Source organism: Schistocerca nitens, chromosome 4, assembly GCF_023898315.1.
Source record: "Schistocerca nitens isolate TAMUIC-IGC-003100 chromosome 4, iqSchNite1.1, whole genome shotgun sequence".
Classification (NCBI taxonomy): domain Eukaryota; kingdom Metazoa; phylum Arthropoda; class Insecta; order Orthoptera; family Acrididae; genus Schistocerca; species Schistocerca nitens.
This window is the reverse complement of record NC_064617.1, coordinates 205,688,025-205,711,670: the sequence shown is the minus strand read 5'-3', so window position 1 is coordinate 205,711,670 and position 23,646 is coordinate 205,688,025. Positions and strand designations below refer to the sequence as shown.

At 45.1% G+C, this 23,646-nt stretch overlaps 1 protein-coding gene across 1 annotated transcript in view; it reads right to left on the bottom strand.

The window, feature by feature from the left end:
- The window catches only part of LOC126251873 (luciferin sulfotransferase), a 92,583-nt gene that overhangs the window by 27,820 nt on the left and 41,117 nt on the right, over positions 1–23,646 (bottom strand). The window contains exon 2 of the mRNA XM_049952562.1: positions 16,110–16,306. Coding sequence (XP_049808519.1) covers positions 16,110–16,306 — 197 coding nt within the window. The remainder of the gene's footprint in view (positions 1–16,109; positions 16,307–23,646) is intronic.

Genomic DNA, 23,646 nt, shown 5'->3' with positions numbered 1-23,646 from the left:
CCCACTGTTTAGATTGTTGTTTGGTCTCAGGAGTATAGCAATGTAGCCATGTTTCATCCACAGTGACGAAACGACGTTTAAAGTCCTGCGGATTCTTCCTGAACAGCTGCAAACCATCCTTGCAACGCTTTACACGATTCCGTTTTTGGTCAAGTGTGAGCAATCGCGAAACCCAGCTTGCGGATAGCTTTCTCATGTCCAAATGTTTATGCAAAATATTATGTATCCGGTCATTCGAGATGCCCACAGCGCTAGCAATCTCACACACCTTAATTAGTCTGTCATCCATCACCATATCATGGATTTTATGAATGATTTCTGGGGTCGTAACCTCCACAGGGCGTCCAGAACGTTCAGCATCACTTGTGCCCATATGGCCACTCCGAAAATTTTGAAACCACTTATAAACTGTTCTAATCGAAGGTGCAGAGTCACCGTAATGGTTATCAAGCTTCTCTTTAGGCGCCTGAGGCGTTTTGCCTTTCATGAAGTAATGTTTAATCACCACACGAAATTCTTCTTCGTCCATTTTTTGACAATCACTCGACTTTCTTGATTCACACGAATGCCAAACGCAAAGAAATAGACCAATATGGCTGAAACTTGGTGTGCGTTCTTTCCAAAGATGCTAATAACTAAACATGACCTCGATACGCGCCGGTGGTGCCATCTCTCGGTCTTTTCAAACGCCCCTCGTCATTCTAAGACATAAAAAAAGCTATTGACATCCAAACTGGTACCGACGAACAATGTGAAACTGTAAAGCTTGGCGGCCGATGATGAATGTGTGACGCTGCAGAGCAGTTTCACCACACAGCTGGGCAAGGATAGTGAACATGGGACATGTCGATACAGGGCATTAAGTCTTTCCGAACTTCATACCATGTACTCAACTGGTCGGTAATTATGCTCTCAGACGGGCGCGTGAACAATATACGCATCTGAGAAAGTATGTGTGGTTGGGCTCAAAGAAGCCAGTGGGAGTAATCGGCGAATCGCTCGACGTTTGAACTGGAGCGATGCCACTATTCGACGATTTTGGCAGGAATTCTGCGGCTGAACACAGAGTCTACATCTACATCTACATTTATACTCCGCAAGCCACCCAACGGTGTGTGGCAGAGGGCACTTTGCGTGCCACTGTTATTACCTCCCTTTTCTGTTCCAGTCGCGTATGGTTCGCGGGAAGAACGACTGTCGGAAAGCGCATTCGAATCTCTCTAATTTTACAGTCGTGATCTGCTCGGGAGGTATAAGTAGGGGGACGCAATATATTCGATACCTCATCCAGAAACGCACCCTCTCAAAACCTGGACAGCAAGCTACACCGCGATGCAGAGCGCCTCTCTTGGAGAGTCTGCCACTTGAGTTTGCTAAACATCTCCGTAATGCTATCACGCTTACCAAATAATCCTGTGACGAAACGCGCCGCTCTTCTTTGGATCTTATCTATCTCCTCTGTCAACCCGACCTGGTACGGATCCCACACTGATGAGCAATACTCAAGTATAGGTCGAACGAGTGTTTTGTAAGCCACCTCCTTTGTTGATGGACTACATTTTCTAAGGACTCTTCCAATGAATCTAATCCTGGCACCCGCCTTACGAACAATTAATTTTATATGATCATTCCACTTCAAATCGTTCCGCACGCATACTCCCAGATATTTTACAGAAGCAACTGCTACCAGTGTTTGTTCCGCTGTCATATAATCATACAATAAAGGATCCTTCTTTTATATGTATTCGCAATACATTACATTTGCCGGCCGAAGTGGCCGTGCGGTTAAAGGCGCTGCAGTCTGGAACCGCAAGACCGCTACGGTCGCAGGTTCGAATCCTGCCTAGGGCATGGATGTTTGTGATGTCCTTAGGTTAGTTAGGTTTAACTAGTTCTAAGTTCTAGGGGACTAATGACCTCAGCAGTTGAGTCCCATAGTGCTCAGAGCCAGCCATTACATTTGTCTATGTTAAGGGTCTGTTGCCACTCCCTGCACCAAGTGCCTATCTGCTGCAGATCTTCCTGCATTTCGCTACAATTTTCTAATGCTGCACCTTCTGTATACTACAGCATCATCCGCGAAAAGCCGCATGGAACTTCCGACACTATCTACTAGGTCATTTATATATATTGTGAAAAGCAATGGTCCCATAACACTCCGCTGTGGCACGCCAGAGGTTACTTTAACGTCTGTAGACGTCTCTCCATTGAGAACAACATGCTGTGTTCTGTTTGCTAAAAACTCTTCAATCCAGCCACACAGCTGGTCTGATATTTCGTAGGCTCTTACTTTGTTTATCAGGCGACAGTGCGAAACTGTATCGAACGCCTTCCGGAAGTCAAGGAAAATAGCATCTACCTGGGAGCCTGTATCTAATATTTTCTGGGTCTCATGAACAAATAAAGCGAGTTGGGTCTCACACGATCGCTGTTTCCGGAATCCATGTTGACTCCTACAGAGTAGATTCTGGGTTTCCAAAAACGACATGATACGCGAGCAAAAAACATGTTCTAAAATTCTACAACAGATCGACGTCAGAGATATAGGTCTATAGTTTTGCGCATCTGCTCGACGACCCTTCTTGAAGACTGGGACTACCTGTGCTATTTTCCAATCATTTGGAACCTTCCGTTCCTCTAGAGACTTGCGGTACACGGCTGTTAGAAGGGGGGCAAGTTCTTTCGCGTACAAGAAGGAAGCAGTCGAACTAGAGAGACGAGAGAACAAGAGGACTGAACAGTCGTTAGAGAGGCGCTCAGAGGGCTGGATTCATCATCATCGATACGACGTGCAACTGGTGCTTCAGTGATAACAAGAATCATTAATAGGTGGCTCACAGGAGGATGGTAGAGCTCACAGAACCTCTTGCACCGATTACCAATGACCTCCGTACACTAAGAAGCCCGTTCGTAGTGGTGTCGGGCACAATCGGCCAGGAGTCTCACTGAAATGACGAGAATTGCCTTCAGTGATGAGTCCCGCTACACACTGAGCCCCGATAATTAGCGAAGACGTATGTGGATCTGGAGACGTCCCGGAAAACGGTGGTTTACCAACCTGACTGTCGTCCGCCACACGGCCCAACAACCAGGAGTGTTGGTCCAGGGTTCCAGTCTATTTCATAGCAGGACGCCTTTAGTTGTCATCCGCGGCACCTTTACAACACAGCGCTACGTCGACAATATTCTATGCCCCGTTTTGTTGCCCTTCATGGCAAGTCGTCTTGAGCGTACATTTCAGCAAAATAGTGCCCACCCGTACACGGCGAAAGTATCTACAGCTTGTCTTCCTGCTTGCCAGACTTTATCTTCGCCAGCAAGTTCGCCGGATATCTCCCCAATTTAGAATATTTGGATCATTATGGCCAGGGCCGTCCAACCACCTCGGGATTTTGACGATCTAACGCCCCAACTGGACAGAATTTGGCTTGATAGAAGACGTCCAACAACTGTATCAATCAATGCCAAGCCAAATGACGGCCGCTGTGGCCGGGCGGTTCTAGGTGCTTCAGTTCGGAACCGCGCGACTGCTGCAGTCGCAGGTTCGATTCCTGCCTCGGGCATGGACGTGTGTGATGTCCTTAGGTTAGTTAGGTTTAAGTAGTTCTAAGTTCTAGGGGACTGATGACCTCAGATGTTACGTCCCATAGTGGTCAGAGCCATTTGAACCAAGCCAAATAACTGCGTACAAGAGTCAGAGGTGGATACACGTTGTTATTCACTCGCTCAATTTTTAAAACTCTTTATCTTGAATTAACCATCCTATTTTTCTAAAACTGTAATGATTTGTTTGTTTTTATATCTACATTACATCTACCGATTTCCGTCCCTTTCGGATGATTCCTTCGTGGGGCCTTTTTTTGTCTTGGAGTATACTTAGGAAAATGTAGAATTTTGAAAACGAATGAATCATTAAGCCGTACTTTCCTTACCGCGTCACGTACTCAGAACGCCACCAGGTGGTATTCAGTCTCGCAGAGGCCAGAGTTCATAAATGCTTTGCCTCATCAGTGTATTTCTTGCGTAATGACCTCGACGCTAAAATTACAGATATCGTGGGTCGTACGGAGAGATACCGACTGACTGTATTCCGACGTACCATCCACGAATGGAATAACAAAGGGTACGGGCAGAGATCGATACTGCTCCACTACGTACTCTCCGCAATACACTGTACGTTGGCGCATCAAAATATTGATAATAATATAGCTACAAGTTATCCGACAGTACATGTAGAGATGTCGACTTCAGGTCGAGGGGATTCCAAAGTTTTTATTGTAGCTGTTGTTTTATCTCAAAGAAAAAATAAAAATAAAAACAGAATATTTCAAAAGAAAAACAGCGTCTGACGACAAGTTCTGAAAAAACGAATTTTGCGTTCAGGAATCGTATCCCCACAGCGTTTAATTCTGAGGTGATGCGAAATGATTTCTCTAAGAAAGGACGGCGAAATGCGTCTTAGAATTAGAATCGCAGAGGTAAACATTTCCGGACCCAGTTTAAGACGTTCTTCAGTAGACTTTTCCTAACTGCACTTTCCGCATCACGACTCACTTCCATATATTTTTATATCGATTTTAGAGCAGCTTCAGTCGTCGTCAGATGCTCATGTTCCATGATTCTCTGTCGTCTCACTGATATTCTCTTGACTCTCTTTATCTCATTGGTTTTACACTAACCTCTTTCCAAGTTTTCCTCTGCCTTCCACGTTGTCTGTGGTTCGGTGGTAACTTGGTTTCACCCATCCGTTGTACAAGACCATACCATATTAATTATTCCCATTGGTTGTCAGTTACATCCATTTGTAATTGAACCTCTTTGCTACGTATTTAATCTCTTCCATTTCGGTGACTTCCAATTTCCTCTTCTTATTCTCTTTAACTTTCCATGTCTCTGCCCCAAGGAACTTTTAATTAGAGTTTCTTAGGTAACGCATTCCCATTACTTTCCTATTATGCTATTCCAAAGGGTTCCGTTTGAACATGAGGTCAATCTTTTAGCATAAGTTATTCGTTTTGTAATATCTTTATCAGTTTTACCTGTGATCTCAAATTCATTTCCTAGATATGTGTAAGTACTGCAAGCTGTTCTAATTGTACTACTTTCCTATAAGTATTGAATTAGCATACCATACAGTTTTGCTACTGCGTCGTTTTCATTTCTCTGGATCCTTGTTTGCAACTGAATTACGTAAACATGTGTCCCACATGGATCCATGCCGAAACGCGCGAAAATGAGGCAAATGAAATGGCTTTCCCAGCGAGAGGCTTGACTTAACGAATTCCTTGTTAGGTGTATCAACAGCCTAAAGTAATGCAACAGTTATTGTATTCACGAGTGGTAAATTTTGACTTTTGCCTGGAGAGACAATAAGGTGGCTTGCAGAGTATATACGTAGATATTCTACGCTTTTGCCACAGGGAAGTGTGACAGTGGCGCTGTTGTCCTCTGTATATAAAAATCATTTGACGAACAGATTGGGCAGCAATCTGCAGTTGTTTGCTGATGATACTGTGATGTACGGAAGGTGTCGAAGTTGGGTGACTATAGGAAGATATAAGACGACTAAGACAAAATTTCTAGTTGGTGTGATGAACGGCAGATAACCCTAAATGTGAAAAAAAGTAAGTTAATGTGGATGAGTAGGAAGATCAAACCTGTAATGTTCGGATACAGTATTGCTAGTGTCCTGCTTGACACAGTCAAGTGGTTTAAATATCTGGGCGTGACGCTGCAAAGCGATATGAGATGGAACGAGTATGTGAGAACTGTGGTAGAGAAGGCCAATAGTCGACTTCGGAAAGGAGACCGAATATAGGACGCTGGTGCGACCTATTCTTGAGTATTGCTCGAGTGTTTGTGCTCCCAGCAGGTCGCCTTGAAGGAAGACATCGAACCAACTCAGAGGCGGGCTGCTAGATGTGCTACCAGTAGGTTCAAACAACACATAAGTGTTATGTAGTTGCTTAGAGATCTCAAATAGAAAACCCTGGAGGGAAGGCGATGTTGTTTCCAAGAAACGCTATTGAGAAAATTTAGAGAACCGGCATCTGAAGATGAATGTCGAACAATTCTATTCCCGCCAACATACATTACGCGTACAGACCACGAAGAAAAGATACGAGAAATTTGAGCTCATGTGGAGGCATATAGACAGTCGTTTTTTTCTCGCTCTATTTGCGAGTGGAGCAGGAAAGGAAATAATTAGTGTACTGGGTGCCCTCTGCCACACACCGTACGGTAGGCTGCGGAATATCTATGTAGATGTAGACGTAGATATAGAACTTTTGCGTGACGCGTCACTGCCATGTAACATAGCTTGATGAAACTTGGACATAGAAAGAACTATTACAACGTATTACAGAAGATAATACAATATAGTGGAGAAGATAACCAGGCATAATGTTGCATGGGCATACTGGTCTCCAAATGTCTTGGAGACAGACATGAGCTATTTGAGGAAGTTAATGTAGAAGAAGGTGTTAGCGACCATAATGTCGTAGTGGCTTATATGTCAGTGGAAGTCGCAAAAAAAAAAAAAAAAAAAAAAAAAAAAAAAAAAAAAAAACCTGCGTACAGTTTTCTTATTTGGGAAAGCAAGTAAAAGTGTCATTAACGAATATCTACATAATCAGCTCCAAGCATTCACCGCAAGACACAAAGATATTGAGCATCTTTGGTTGGAATTTAAAGGTACTGTCCACCACGTGCTAGAGAAGTATGTGCCTAGCAAAAATATTGGGAAGGGAAAGGATCCACCTTGGTACAACAAACATATTAGGAAGTTGCTGAGAAAGCAGAGAACTTTGCAGAGTCGTTTTAAACGTAGTCACTGCTCCGTTGACAAACAGAAATTATGCGAAATGAAAGCAGCTGTCAATAGGTCAATGAGAGATTCTTTTAACGAATTTGAAAGCAATATTTTATCTGCAGATTCTAAAAAAAATTTTTTTGGTCGTACATAAAATCTATGAACGCTACAAATAATTCAATACCTTCTTTTGCTGACAGTACGGGTAATGAAACAGATGATGATTAACAGAAGGCCGAAATTAGACACCTAGCTTTCAAAAACTCGTTTACGGTAGAGGACTGCAGCACCATTCCCCTTTCAATTATCGAACAAACGCAATGATGGCTGACATAGTGTTTAGTGTATCTGGGATTGTAAAACAGCTAAGATCCTGAGACGCCAGGAAGGCATCTAGCCCAGACGGTATCCCTGTAAGATTATATATTGACTATGCTAGAAATATAGTACCATTATTATCCATCATCTATCAGAGATCATTGGAACAGCGGAAAGTTCCATTGGACTGGAAAATGGCCCAGGTCATAGAAATCTATAAAAATGGTAGAAAATCGGATGCACATAATTACCGGCCAATTTCATTGACATCGATTTGTTGTAGAATCATGGAACATATTTTGTGATGAGACGTAATGACCTTTCTAGACTCTGAGAAGCTCATCTGCAGAAACCAACACGGTTTGAGGAAACAGCGGTCATGCGAGACACAGCTGGCCCTGTTTGTGGATGACATACAACAGGCTCTAGATACCGGCTCCCAGGTTGATGCCATTATTTCTAGACTTTCGAATGGCGTTCGACTCAGTTCCGCAGTGTCGCTTGCTCCAAAAAGTGGGCGCTTACGGTGTATCCGATCACATATGCGGTTGGATAGAACGTTTTCTAACAGACAGAGAGTAGTATGCCGTCCTGGATGGGGTGACTTCAGCAGAAACAAGCGTAACTTCAAGTGTGTCCCAGGGCAGCGTAATAGGTCCTCTGCTTGATTTACATAAACGATCTGGTTGTGGTATTGACAGCGGCTTACACTGTTTGCCGATGATGCTGTAGTCTACAGGGAAGTAGTATCACACGAAAGTTGTGAACAGATCAATGAGGATTTGCAGAAAATAAATGCGTGTTGCAATGACTGGCAGTTACCTCACAATATTAGTAAGTGTAACCCACTGCGTATAACAAGGTGAAAATCCCCATTAATGTGCGATTACAAAATAAATGCCCAGTCTTTGGGAGCGGTAACATCCGTCAAGGATCTGGGTGTGACTATTCGAAATGATCTCAAATGGAATGATCAGATTACACAAGTAATGGGCAAGGCGAACACTAGATTGCGATTTATTGGCAGAATCCTGAAGTGATGCAGTCCTTCAACAAAGGAAATTGCTTACGACACGTTGTTAGTCTGTATGGGACCCTTACAAGTTGGGTCTCATTCGAGAGACTGAGAAGGTCCAAGGAAGAGGAGCAAGATTCGTGAGTGGTACATTTAGCCAGCGCGAGAGCGTTATAAATCTCGTAGAAAGTTTGAAGTGCGATACATTTGCAGATAGACGACGCGCTAAACAGAAGGGGCTGCTCACTAAATTCCGAAATCCGATCTTCGCCGAGGATGTAGAGCATATATTATTACCATCAACTTTCAAACTGCGCGTTCAGACAGTCGTTTTCCCCACAGCGATCCGCGAGTGGAACAGAGGAAGGGGAGGGGGGGGGGGGAATATGACTTTGGCGCGAATTGTGCCCTCCGCCACACACCGCTTGGTGGTACATGTCGATATCTTCACTCACCGATCAACGTTATTGAGACGCCGTACTACCTCCCCATGTGCGACCTTTCAGCGGTGCATTCGGTCCTGAGTTCATTTTTATGGATGACAGTGCGCGACTGCGTCGAGCAGTGCACTTTGAGAAATTCATGGAACATGAGGATACTTGGCGAATAAAGTAGTTTGCCCGTTCTGCCAACTTAAATTCCATCGAGCACGTGTGGCACGAGTTGGTGACACGTATTGCAGAACGCCGACGTGCACCAAAGATCATCGTGTAGTTGTCAAGCGCACTGGTGGAGAATTACGCGCCCCAACACAACAACTCTTTGGTTCAAATGGCTCTGAGAACTATGGGACTTAACTACTGTGGTCATCAGTCCCCTAGAACTTAGAACTACTTAAACCTAACTAACCTAAGGACAGCACACACATCCATGCCCGAGACAGGATTCGAACCTGCGACCGTAGCAGTCGCGCGGTTCCGGACTGCGCGCCTAGAACCGCTAGACCACCACGGCCGGCAACAACAACTCTTTTTCCAACCTTGTGGTCAGTATGTGAGTACGTTATATACTGCCGTCCGTGGTGATCACACAACCCATTAAGAACCACGTCCAGTGGATCATCATGAATCGAAGTGACTTCAGTTAATAGTCTTTGAAGAAAAGAGTAATTTCTATCCGTCTCATAGCGCATTTCTTTCAGTCACCTTATACCGTAGCAGTTCTTTTTATGTATGGTCCAGCTTTCGTCGAGCTTCGTTACTTGGCAATGACACATTATGCAACGGTTGCTTTCCTCCTTCAGTTCTGCACACTAGTGGTAATCCTTTTGTGTCTTGGTTGGTGTCTCATACACTCGAATTCATTGTTCGACAGAGTGCTGGGCGAAGCTGTGTTGACGTTGTTTCTAGGGTGAAGATACCTCTATTTGACAGTGACGATGTTCCATTCTCTTCTCTTTCACGTTGAGCGTGATTGCCGACCTTAAGCACGCACCTATGTAAGGGGGGGGGGGGGGGGGGGAGTTTTGCCTGGGGATCATGATATCTCCAAAAAAAAAAAAATAAAATAAAAAAAAAAAACATTTTACTAATTGCGAGAAATTCTATAAGCTACAAACTATGTTTGTCACAAGATACTTGTTACTTTATGGATGTCCATCTTATTGGATGGACTAGGGACTACAGCCGATCATATCTATGAGAGAAAGTACCACCACAGCTGCTACCTTGAGAATGTCCTTATTTTATCACACGACTACTTTCGGCGGTACGTTACCGTCATCCCCAGCGCCACCACTACCAAAAGAACATTTGATTTTCTTTGCGCATTTACTGTAGGATCCTTGTAACTAGCCCACTTGGGCTAGTACTCTTTCGGCAGTGGTGGAGCCTGACGATGGCGGTAATGTGCCCGCCGAAAATAGTCGTGTGATAAAATACTTTCTCAAGATACAGAAGTGGAGGTACTTTTTCTCATATACTTGTTGGTTTCTTGCCTGCCGGCTTGCCTACGTGGACAGGCTCGGCGCGCTGTCTGGCAGGCAGCAGAAAACATGCCAGGTAGGAAACAACGACCATTCGCAAGCTAATCACGCCTGCTGCCGACAACAATCCGACACGGTTCGTGAGCAAACGGAGAAAACGAGAAAATCACAGGAAGTACTGCAACTCAGAAGGAGAAAAATCTGCGAACAAGAAAAAAAACGAACATAAAGACTTACTTTTCCAAACGTAGACGAGAAGAAACAGCATTCCTCCATTTACACAAGTATAGACCTAAGTTCACAATTGTAGTGCTAAGCAAAGTGATGGTAACGGAGAGCGCACCCTTCGATTTTAGATCGCGTGCATTATGAGATTGCAAGAGTTGAGAGTTTGTTGCTATTATAGTTTTTAAATAAATTAAATGACGCGTGTTCTTCTCAAACTGCATGACACATGTAATTCTCAAATGATGCATTTCTCTAAATTTCAGTTTGCTGGCGTTACGCTAAAGCGATGTACTAAGCAAGCATGTGAACAATTTTTTCTTGTTCTCGGATGGCCGAATTAAGGACCACGTGTCAATTTCAGTTCTTTATTCATAGTTTTTTTTTCTTTTCTTCTAGTACTCTTCCATTTGCTCCCTACGTTTTTCCTTCGGTTATTCTGACTGCTACAGAAGAGTCTTTTTCCCCTCTTCTTTCTTGGAATCCCTCTATATTAAATAGTTTTTCCCTAAACACTTCTCTGCAACTTGTTTATTTATCTTTCATATTATTTATTCTAAATTAGTGTTTTCTTCATGACTCCATCTTATTGTCGACGTTCTAGATCACAAATAAATGGAGATCTTTTTCGCTAGTCTACAGTCTTGCATTCGATTTAACAGTCCAAAGGATACCAGTATTGTTTTTCTCATTACTTCCGATATGTTATCCGTGTATGGATAAATTGCATCGTTACCTCGTAATTTTGAACCTTCCATGGTTTTTCGTGTGCCTAGTATTTGCTTAATGACTCATCTTTCTAGTATTTCAAATTTATCTAATTTCAGCTTTTAATGTCAGATATTCGCTAGCAGATACACGTTTTGGCTTCAGTACTCTATTGCAATACCTTATTTGTGCATTTTTAGCCGAGCGGTCTAAGGCGCTGCAGTTGTGGATTGTGCGGCTGGTCCCGGCGGAGTTTCGAGTCCTCCCTCGGGCATGGGTGTGTGTGTTTGTCCTTAGGATAATTTAGGTTAAGTAGTGTGTAAGCTTAGGGACTGATGACCTTAGCAGTTAAGTCCCATAAGATTTCACACACATTTGAACATTTGCATGTTTGGACAGGTAATTTTCGTTGTTTTAGTTATACCATATAACACCTTTTTCCAAACCATTTTCTTGGGTTATCTGCGTAAGAGACCGAAAATTTTTAACCTTTCCCTTAGCCCTTTACTTGTTTTCAGAAATTTCGGTGAATTTTTAAAATTAGTCCAATTTCTTTTTCTTTTTATTTTATTTATTTACATATTTATTTTTGCGGAAATATTTAAGCCGATCCTAATGGCTCTTTCTTTCGAAAACATTAATTTGTATTACTGCAGATGTCACATTTTCAGAACGTGTAGCAAAGTCATCCGCAAATGCGAGGCAGTTTATTCCAATATTTTTGTTCCCCTTCCCAGTCTTATATTCACTCAGTTTTTTTATTTCTATTTTAAATCTAGACATGTGTGATATGTTATAATTGGGCTGTCAACATGTTCAGTTGAGAGGAGGCGACAGTAATAAACTATAATACCCCAGAGTCGAACACTGAGTCCACACCACACCTTGAGACGGACGGTTGCTCGTAGTCTCGTACACCGTTCAGCTCCGCCTAATGTGATCATAACACTTCGGTTCATCTACATCTACATTTATGCTCCGCAAGCCACCCAATGGTGTGTGGCGGAGGGCACTTTACGTGCCAGTGTCATTACCTCCCTTTCCTGTTCCAGTCGCGTATGGTTCGCGGGATGAACGACTGCCAGAAAGCCTCCGTGCGCGCTCGAATCTCTCTAATTTTACATTCGTGATCTCCTCGGGAGGTATAAGTAGGGGGAAGCAATATATTCGATACCTCATCCAGAAACGCACCCTCTCGAAACCTGGACAGCAAGATACACCGCAATGCAGAGCGCCGCTCTTGCAGAGTCTGCCACTTGAGTTTGCTAAACATCTCCGTAACGCTATCACGCTTACCAAATAACCCTGTGACGAAACGCGCCGCTCTTCTTTGGATCTTCTCTACCTCCTCCGTCAACCCGACCTGGTACGGATCCCACACTGATGAGCAATAATCAAGTATAGGTCGAACGAGTGTTTTGTAAGCCACCTCCTTCGTTGATGGACTACATTTTCTAAGGACTCTCCCAATGAATCTCAACGTGGTACCCGCCTTACGAACAATTAATTTTATATGATCATTCCACTTCAAATCGTTCCGCACGCACACTCTCAGATTATCATATAATCATACAATAAAGGATAGATCTCTCTATGTATTCGCAATACATTACATCGGTTGCGTGACGCTCTATTTACGTCCAGCTTAAATTGTCGCATTTTCGAGTAGTGGGCGGCAGACGCTTGACAATGATAATAATGATGTTGGTGGTTGTGATTGGCGATCCCGTTCGGCAAGTGATTGTACAGCGCGCCGCAGCAGAGAAGAGTTACACACGACACGGACAGCGCGGGCACGGGCAGTCTGCAGGAAGCGGGCGCTCGGGCCGTGACCTGGCGACCTTCCGCGGGAAGGTCGATACTGAGCTGGTTGGTGTGTGTGTGTGTGTGTGTCTGGCGGCCGGCGACGGCCGTGCTGACGGCCGGGCCGACGCTTTTGGGCAGCGGAGGCCATGTGGGCGGGGATCACCCGCTCACGCGCGGCTCGCAGCACAGTGTCTCACATTCCGCTGTGACTCAAAATCACGAGCGGACAGGACAACCACTTCCCGTAACACACTAACGTCACTGCATCGAGCTTGTATTGGTAGTGGGCACTGACAATTACTCAACCCCAGGAGACAACACACTGATATCGTGTAGAGGTCATTTGACACTGGCTGTCACGTCACATCACGTCACGTCAGGCTGTATTCACACTTCCCGTCACGTCACGTCATTTCACGTAGCCCAGTTCAAAATGGTTCAAATGGCTCTGAGCACTATGGGACTCAACTGCTGCGGTCATCAGTCCCCTAGAACTTAGAACTACTTAAACCTAACTAACCTAAGGACATCACACACATCCATGCCCGAGGCAGGATTCGAACCTGCGACCGTAGCAGTCGCACGGTTCCGGACTGCGCGCCTAGAACCGCGAGACCACCGCGGCCGGCACGTAGCCCAGTACTGAATGGCGAAAGTGAATTTTAAGTTACAGTCTGTGATACAAAAGGTCGGAGTATAGTATCAGAACTACACTACTGGCCATTAAAATTGCTACACCAAGAACAAATGCACATGACAATCGGGTATTTATTGGACAAATACATTATACTAGAACTGACATGTGACCACATGTTCACGCAATTTGGGTCCATAGATCCTGAGAAATCAGTACCCAGAACAACCACCTCTGGCCGTAATAACGGCCTTGATACGCCTGGGCATTGAGTCAAACAGAGCTTGGATGGCGTGTACATGTACAGCTGCCCATGCAGCTTCAACACAATACCACAGTAGAGTAGTGAGTGGCGTATTGTGACGAGCCAGTTGCTCGGCCACCATTGACCAGACGTTTTCAATTGGTGAGAGATCTGGAGAATGTGCTGGCCAGGGCAGCAGTCGAACATTTTCTGCATCCAGAAAGGCCCGTACAGGACCTGCAACAAGTGGTCGTGCATTATCCTGCTAAAATGTAGGGTTTCGCAGGGATCGAATAAAGGGCACAGCCACGGGTCGTAACACATCTGAAATGTAACATCCACTGTTCAAAGTGCCGTCAATGCGAACAAGAAGTGATCGAGACGTGTAACCAATGGCACCCCATACCATCACGCCGGGTGACACGCCAGTATGGCGATGACGAATACACGCTTCCAATGTGCGTTCACCGCGATGTCGCCAAACACGGATGCGACCATCATGATGCTATAAACAGAACCTGGATTCATCCGAGAAAATGACGTTTTGCCATTCGTGCACTCAGGTTCGTCGTTGAGCACACCATCGCAGGCGCTCTGTGATGCAGCGTCAAGGGTAACCGCAGCCGTGGTCTCCGAGCTGATAGTCCATGCTGCTGCAAACGTCGTCCAACTGTTCGTGCAGATGGTTGTTGTCTTGCAAACGTCCCCATCTGTTGACTCAGGGATCGAGACGGGGCTGCACGATCCGTTATAGCCATGCGGATAAGATGCCTCTCATCTCGACTGCTAGTAATACGAGGCCGTTGGGATCCAGCACGGCGTTCCGTATTACCCTCCTGAACCCACCGATTCCATATTCTGCTAGCAGTCATGGGATCTCGACCAACGCGAGCAGCAATGTCTCGATACGATAAACCGCAATCGCGATAGGCTACAATGCGACCTTTATCAGAGTCGGAAACGTGATGGTACGGATTTCTCCTCCTTACACGAGCCATCACAATAACGTTTCACCAGGCAACGCCGGTCAACTGCTGTTTGTGTATGAGAAATCGGTTGGAAAATTTCCTCATGTCAGCACGTTGTAGGTGTCGCCACCGGCGCCAACCTTGTGTGAATGCTCTGAAAAGCTAATTATTTGCATATCACAGCATCTTCTTCCTGTCGGTTAAATTTCGCGTGATCTTCGTGGTGTAGCAATTTTAATGACCAGTAGTGTAACAATGAAAAGCTTAATATATGTATGCGTGGTGTCTGTTCTTTCGGACACCACGCGAAATCCACAGCTATGATACTTATTACGTAAACTGAAGGTGAAGGGGGAGAAAGAAAAGGAAACGGAAGTAATTGATGATATCAGCTGCATCGGTACTTTGTGCGGAATCAGCGGCGACGAGTGAAAACGTGCGCCAGACCAGGACACAAACCCAGGACTCCTGCTTACTAGGCAGTGGCGCTAGGTGAGAAGTCGGCCCAGGAGCGTGCCGAGATAGTCGACGCAATTGCGATAAAAACTATGTATGGCTGATGACTGTCATTTCATGTACTCCAAATGCACTGTTGCAACAATAAATCTTGGGTGAACTGAAAATCTCTAAAAGGATGTACCAATTTTTCTCCGGCAGTGTTTTTGCATCTTTGATACTAGATTAGATTAGATTAATACTAGTTCCATGGTTCATGAATACGATATTTCGTAATGATGTGGAACGAGTCAAATATTCCAATACAAGCCCTAATTAATTTAACAACATAATTAAGTTAATATAACAACTTTTTTATTTTTTGTTTTTTTATTTTTTTTTAAATTTATATATAAAAATTCCTCTATGGAGTAGAAGGAGTTGTCATTCAGAAATTCTTTTAATTCCTTCTTAAATACTTGTTGGTTATCTGTCAGACTTTTGATACTACTTGGTAAGTGACCAAAGACTTTAGTGGCAGTATAATTCACTCCTTTCTGTGCCAAAGTTAGATTTAGTCTTGAATAGTGAAGATCATCCTTTCTCCTAGCACTGGAGTTATGCACACTGCTATTACATTTGAATTGGGTTTTGTTGTTAATAACAAATTTCATAAGAGAGTATATATACTGAGAAGTTACTGTGAATATCCCTAGATTCTTAAATAAATGTCTGCAGGATGATCTTGGGTGGACTCCAGCTATTATTCTGATTACACGCTTTTGTGCAATAAATATTTTATTCCTCAGTGATGAATTACCCCAAAATGTGATGCCATATGCAAGCAATGAGTGAAAACAGGCGTAGTAAGCTAATTTACTAAGATGTTTATCACCAAAATTTGCAATGACCCTTATTGCATAAGTAGCTGAACTCAAACGTTTCAGCAGGTCATAGCTATATGGTTGCAGTCCTTTCACCTTCAAAAATTATATAAAAGATCGTGGTAAATGTGACGCACCTGTGCGTGGGTAGGAGACCAGCCAGACGTCGTCCGGGTAGACGGTGAGGTCGAGGATGCGGTCGGCCAGCTCTTTGAACTCTGGAGGCAGCAGCACGCGGCCCGGGTTCACTTCCAGCAGGCAGTCTGGAACGCCGAACAGCGCGTCCAGCCGCCGGCCCACATCGCCATCCAGTCGGCGGAACTCCAGCTGTGGCCTGCAACGTCCCGTCCCGTAAACGCAATTAGCTAATGAAGTATAAAAAACATAAGATTGGTAAGGAATCGTCATATAGAAACTGTAATGCCACTTCCTCGGACGAGAAATAAAAACCAAAAACTATCTCCCAATGCCCCAAAGATTTCCCCCCAAGTCCCAAATTCCCAGAAAAGTGAAGAAGCGAACCAAGTTACATTTATCACTATTATTAGGACAATAACAAGTAATTAAATCAGGAATCTAAGACTTGACAATATAGTAATCGACGAAAGAAAGATTAAATTTCAGTAAAATTAAAATCAAAATCATAATAAATTGCAAAATTAGCATAAATTAACATTCGCAAAGTAGAACCAACGATCCAAAAGCATACTCCGTGTGAGTACTCTTTGGGAATCGTGAGTAATGACTAAGTATAATTCAATGCATTATTACTACGTTACGAGAGTTAGCCGAAGCAGGTCATATATTTGAATGCTCGTACATGTAGGCGCGCTTAGATTGTTTTTGAGATTGAATAATTGCGATCTATTATGACGCAGTAATACGATCTTCTGACTTCAAATATCACGGCATTAGAATTTGAACGGAGGACTTTTACCTACTAGAATAAAGTGAACTTTTAACTAGATAATTGAACTAAACATTACTTAGACAATGATTTAGGCAACGAACACTGACAGACAATTTTCATTCATAATAGCCAGTGGTTTGTGGAACTTCAGTGATAGGTTCGAAGCATATAATTTAAATCCCCCCAACACCTGGGAAAATTTTCTTCTCAAGGCTCGGTTAGGAAGTGACTGATATTGTGCAATAAAACACCCTCTCGTGCCAAGAGGTCCATTTGTGATTTAAAACTCTATCAAATTATTGACATGAAACTCCCGAGTAATAATTACGCGCAGCGATAATATTTGACTGTAGCGCTCGGCGCTTGTGTAGAATCTTTGACTCAAATAACAAGCCCACTGTTGCGATTTCTTAGATACTTGAAATTACGACCAGCTTGTAGGGAATTTGTAGTGGATGTGACTGTATTGGTTCTATTATTAATATTTCATCATTAATCAGTTAAACATCGATTAATTACGATTCTTGGTGAAGTAAATATCTCACGCACGTCGACATTTCGGTTCAGCACTGTTATTTTGTGTAGCGTCGTCTTCGTAACTTGATAACGATCTCAACACTCTACCGACTGTCGCCGAGTTTTACCCGAGGCCAAGTACAAATCAAACCAAATCATCACGAAGAAGAGGCGTTATAAAACGAAGTTTAATTCCTGTGGTAAACGTAGAAGGACGGATTTACCGAAGATCTCGGACTTTTAGGGTCACCCTGCCTCGGTAGCCAGATTCACGCGACGCCTCTTGGACATATACTCGCCGGCCTCCATTTCCCCGCCGGTGCCTGCAAGCTACATTGCTCCCCTATCAGCGCATGTGACCGTTTTCTTTGTGGACTAGGCCGACCTCCCATGCATGTGGCCCCACGCCTAAAAGATTTCTACGGTCAATCACTGCACTTTCAACGACGTTCAGATCAATTATTGGTTAACGAGGTAGACTGCAGTATCGCGCAACCTTCATCAGCCTTACCTCCCACCACCAGTTCGACCTACATGGGATCTTAGTCGCCTGTGGAAGCTTCGTCACTCATCAGTGATTACAAGCCTTTGGTTTGATGCACATTCCCTTATGGTCCACCTGTCATCCATCGATGACACCCATCGACTGACCTCCGTCGGTGTACGTGGTGTCTGGACACTGGGACGGCGAACAGTCGCCTGTTCCTCCATGCCCCTCCATCCATCGTCGAACCGTACGCTTTCATTCGCCTGGAGTATGTGTGGTTCCCTGTAGCCGAGGCTCATGCGATAGGCTGCGTCAAAGTATAGACGGTAGCCTACCTTTGTGGAGATGGGGTCAAATCGCGGCTCGGTCTTTGGAGCCTCCTAGAGAATACACATGTGGTGATTTAACGACGTCCACGCTTCCGGACCTAGTTCGCCAGTTACCTCCGTGGGGTTTTGCGCGGTCTCCCCACTCAGCTGGCATGGGCCTAGCGCGGTTGGCCTTACTGTTGTAACACCCTCTCGCATTACTTCAAGTCCCTGGCGGGCGCAGCGCCTTGCTACAGCATTTGTTTTCCGTTTCCCCTCTCCCACACGATGGAATTTCATGACTCCAAGTTTGTATCTCCTCCCTTGACCGTCGCTTCTTGTCGACTTCTGGTTAGTTGATTCTGCCCACTCCACCCTCCGCTCCATCATCGAGCCAGAGGCCCCCTGCCGGCCGTAGTGACCGAGCGGTTCTACGCGCTTCAGTCTGGAACCGCGCGACCGCTACGGTCGTAGGTTCGAATCCTGCTTCGGACATGGATGTGTGTGATGTCCTTAGGTTAGTTAGATTTAAGTTCTAGGGGACTGATGACCTTAGAAGTTAAGTTCCATAGTGCTCAGAGCCATTTGAACCATTTTTTTGGAGGCGCCCCGTACGTGCTCATCTCCCATTGTCCCCACCTTCCGCCGCTTACAAAAACCGGTCAGTTTTCCGCATTTGGATGTTCTCACGTTAGCTGCTGATGCTGTATTGTTTTGGAAATACACTCCTGGAAATGGAAAAAAGAACACATTGACACCGGTGTGTCAGACCCACCATACTTGCTCCGGACACTGCGAGAGGGCTGTACAAGCAATGATCACACGCACGGCACAGCGGACACACCAGGAACCGCGGTGTTGGCCGTCGAATGGCGCTAGCTGCGCAGCATTTGTGCACCGCCGCCGTCAGTGTCAGCCAGTTTGCCAGTTTGGCATACGGAGCTCCATCGCAGTCTTTAACACTGGTAGCATGCCGCGACAGCGTGGACGTGAACCGTATGTGCAGTTGACGGACTTTGAGCGAGGGCGTATAGTGGGCATGCGGGAGGCCGGGTGGACGTACCGCCGAATTGCACAACACGTGGGGCGTGAGGTCTCCACAGTACATCGATGTTGTCGCCAGTGGTCGGCGGAAGGTGCACGTGCCCGTCGACCTGGGACCGGACCGCAGCGACGCACGGATGCACGCCAAGACTGTAGGATCCTACGCAGTGCCGTAGGGGACCGCACCGCCACTTCCCAGCAAATTAGGGACACTGTTGCTCCTGGGGTATCGGCGAGGACCATTCGCAACCGTCTCCATGAAGCTGGGCTACGGTCCCGCACACCGTTAGGCCGTCTTCCGCTCACGCCCCAACATCGTGCAGCCCGCCTCCAGTGGTGTCGCGACAGGCGTGAATGGAGGGACGAATGGAGACGTGTCGTCTTCAGCGATGAGAGTCGCTTCTGCCTTGGTGCCAATGATGGTCGTATGCGTGTTTGGCGCCGTGCAGGTGAGCGCCACAATCAGGACTGCATACGACCGAGGCACACAGGGCCAACAGCCGGCATCATGGTGTGGGGAGCGATCTCCTACACTGGCCGTACACCACTGGTGATCGTCGAGGGGACACTGAATAGTGCACGGTACATCCAAACCGTCATCGAACCCATCGTTCTACCATTCCTAGACCGGCAAGGGAACTTGCTGTTCCAACAGGACAATGCACGTCCGCATGTATCCCGTGCCACCCAACGTGCTCTAGAAGGTGTAAGTCAACTACCCTGGCCAGCAAGATCTCCGGATCTGTCCCCCATTGAGCATGTTTGGGACTGGATGAAGCGTCGTCTCACGCGGTCTGCACGTCCAGCACGAACGCTGGTCCAACTGAGGCGCCAGGTGGAAATGGCATGGCAAGCCGTTCCACAGGACTACATCCAGCATCTCTACGATCGTCTCCATGGGAGAATAGCAGCCTGCATTGCTGCGAAAGGTGGATATACACTGTACTAGTGCCGACATTGTGCATGCTCTGTTGCCTGTGTCTATGTGCCTGTGGTTCTGTCAGTGTGATCATGTGATGTATCTGACCCCAGGAATGTGTCAATAAAGTTTCCCCTTCCTGGGACAATGAATTCACGGTGTTCTTATTTCAATTTCCAGGAGAGTAGTTTAAGGAAAAAAGGTCGCTAACGCACGACCATGTTGTGGAGTTCAGCTGCGAGGTAGGCCGTTCGAATCCTGGTGTTGGAAGAAATTTTCACCACCTGTTTATGGCCGGCAAGAGGAGGAAAGGTTGAGGTGCGAAGTTCCTGATCACCGGTCTTTGCGCCAATGTCATGGACTATATTCCAGACCTCTTTCCAGCGACCCTGTGGTGAGGGCATGTGACACTGTTGATGGTCCGTCCGTCCGTCCGCTAAGATCAGCGTTTCTTTTGGAACTATTCGAGAGGAGGAGGCTACGTCCCAGCCGTTCCAGCACCAACTTTCGCCCTCTGCCGCCTGTCATCATCATACAACACAGCCACCTCGTACACATATAATTCCTGGACGGCGGCTGTTTGCTCGTTTTCGTGGCACGCAAAGAGGTTTCCTCTAGTCTAGAGCTAATGGGCTGGTGTTAGCCTTATCCCCCTAAATGAGTAGCGGTACAAGGCTGCCCCCATGACGGCTGGTATCTTCCAACATTGCAGAGAAACTACTGAGAGTCTTCAGAAGCGTTTTGAGCAGGAAACGGCCATTGGAAATGCCAGCATTCCGCTCCTGATCCTCACTGGATGAAAAGCCTACAGATTAAATAATGTGGTGGAGCCGTGACGTCGAGGAGTCGACCAACAACCCTTGATGGGTTGACATGGCAATTCATGGGGTAAACTTCATGTTTTAAAGTGGTTACCGCTTCGTAAGTCTGAGTTAGTGGTCCTTGATGGCCAACGAGGTTACGTTTCCGGTACGAAAAGCTTACAAAGTAGAGTTGTGCTCCATCAAAATTACAGTTCAGTAGTTTTCGTACGCTACATAAATGACGTAGTAAATGGTAGGATTACCGGTGGTGTTGGCAGGATTAATAGGGAAAGAAACTTAAATGAAAGTACAAGAGAGAAAACGAGAGCCGACGACTTCTTCTTGTTTTTTTGTTTCTTTAGTTGTTTGTTTCGCACATAATTAGAACCGTACTTCATTCAGGATTAGTCCATTGTGTACTTTATATCCTTACATAACATAAACTGGATTTTGCAAGTAATAAAAATTAGTTGATCTCCTGTCTTCTCTGTGTTTACTTTTGATGCAAGTACAATTTACATGCACAAACATAAAAGGATATATCAATTAATGTTGTTATTTCGTACTCAACAGAACTTTCATCATGATCAAAGGCAAGAGTTTACTGTTCTTATTGATAAACGCGAATGTTGTTTATGAATAACAGTAACATGTTTTATATTAGTTTGACGAAGTATTGAAGCGATGTTTGATATATTTCTGTTTTGCTGTTTTTTTAATTTTACCTTTTTTTAGGAATTTGCCTTTTCTAACGCTATATGATGAATATGTATTGTTTTCTTTATTTTTGTAACAACATCCCTCTGTTTCACGTTACAAAGCAACCATTTTCGAATAAAACTTGAATTAAACATTGACAGTTTCACCTTTTCTATAAACACTCGTTATTCTTAAGTAAGAGACACGAGGATAACAATATAGAACAAAAATGTTATGTAGGTTACTCAGCACTTTATGTATCCTCACTCGGGTTTGTAGATAGTTCACCGCTTCCAATCTTTAGGGGAATATAGTATGACACTGATCGCATACGTTAAGAAAGCGAACGTTATGAGATAACGCCCGATACTTCTGCAAACACACCTAATGTAAAGATAATGCGGGTACGACCTTAACTGACCAAAGCAACCGGGCAAACTACCGTAGTCTACGCTTACTTATGGTAGTGTACGGTAGTCTACTGTAGTTTTACCACTCTTCTGTAAAGCACTTGAAAGGGCGTTTCCATGCGCGGGCGCCGAACTCTGCTGGGGTTAGTTCCTGTTTTTCGTGGAGTGTGTTGCGGATTAGTGAGGGAGGACTCTTTTGCTAAAAACAGATCTCAGAGCAGAGCATGGAGCCATTAGCTAGCTGGAGGTGGCATTGGATAAAAGTGACGGACTTGGCTACGATTAGTTCGTACCAATAAAATTCGTTTGTTCCCGTGCAAGATTAAGTGTGTTTTTTTTTGTGTGTGACTCTTCCCTACTGACTTTGAACTGTATTCCTGTTCTGCTGTTGTGGTGATTATCGGCAAGAGTTGCTAGGGAATTGCCGGAGGCGATGCATTGAATCGTTAGCGGTGAACATATTCCACTCCAGTGGCCGGAAGTTTCCATGAAAGTAGTCAGATAGACTACGTGATATAAAGTATCAGGACACCCAAAAAAACATGTTTTTCTTATTAGGTGCATTATGCTGCCACCTACTGCCAGGTACTCCATATCAGCGACCTCAGTAGTAATCAGACATAATGAGAGAGCAGAATGGGGGGCTCCGCGGAACTCATGGACTTCGAACGTGGTTTGGGTGTCACTTGTGTCATTCGTCTGTACGCGAGATTTCCACCCTCATAAACATCCCTAGGTCCACTGTTTCCGATGTAATAGTGAAGTGGAAACGTGAAGGAACACGTACAGCACAAAAGCGTGCAGGCCGACCTCGTCTGTTGACTGACAGAGACCGCAGACAGTTGAAGAGGGTCGTAACGTGTAGCAGACAGACATCTATCTTAATCATCACACAGGAATTCCAAACTGCGTCAGGATCCACTGCAAGTACTATGTCAGTTAGGCGGGAGGTGAGAAAACTTGGATTTCATGGTCGAGCGGCTGCTCATAAGCCACACATCACACCTGTAAACGCCAAACGACGCTTCGCTTGGTGTAAGGAGCGTAAACATTGGGCGGTTGAACAGTGTAAAAACGTTGTGTGGAGTGACGAATCACGGTACACAATGTGGCAATTCGATGACAAGGTGTGAGTATGGTGAACGCCCGGTGAACGTCATCTGCCAGCTTGTGTAGTGCCAAGAGTAAAATTCGGAGTCGGTGGTGTTATGGTGTGGTCGTGCTTTTCATGGAAGGGGCTTGCACCCCTTGTTGTTTCGATTGGCACTATCACAGCACAGGCCTAAATCGATGTTTTAGGCACCTTCCTGCTTCCCAGTGTTGAAGAGCAATTCGGGGATGGGGATTGCATCCTTCAACACGATCTAGCACCTGTTCATAACGCACAGAGTCAGGGAGAGGATTTTAATTTGCTCACTGTGTGACAAGCTCGCCCATATTTTATGTAAGTGGCCAGTCAATAACAATTTCCTGTGACATTCTTGTTGCTATGTTTCCCCTTTCCTTAGGTTTTTCTTTCTTATGTAGCATTTTCCTTCTTTTCCTGCTTTCTTTGAGTGTGTGCTTTAGTTTTCTTAG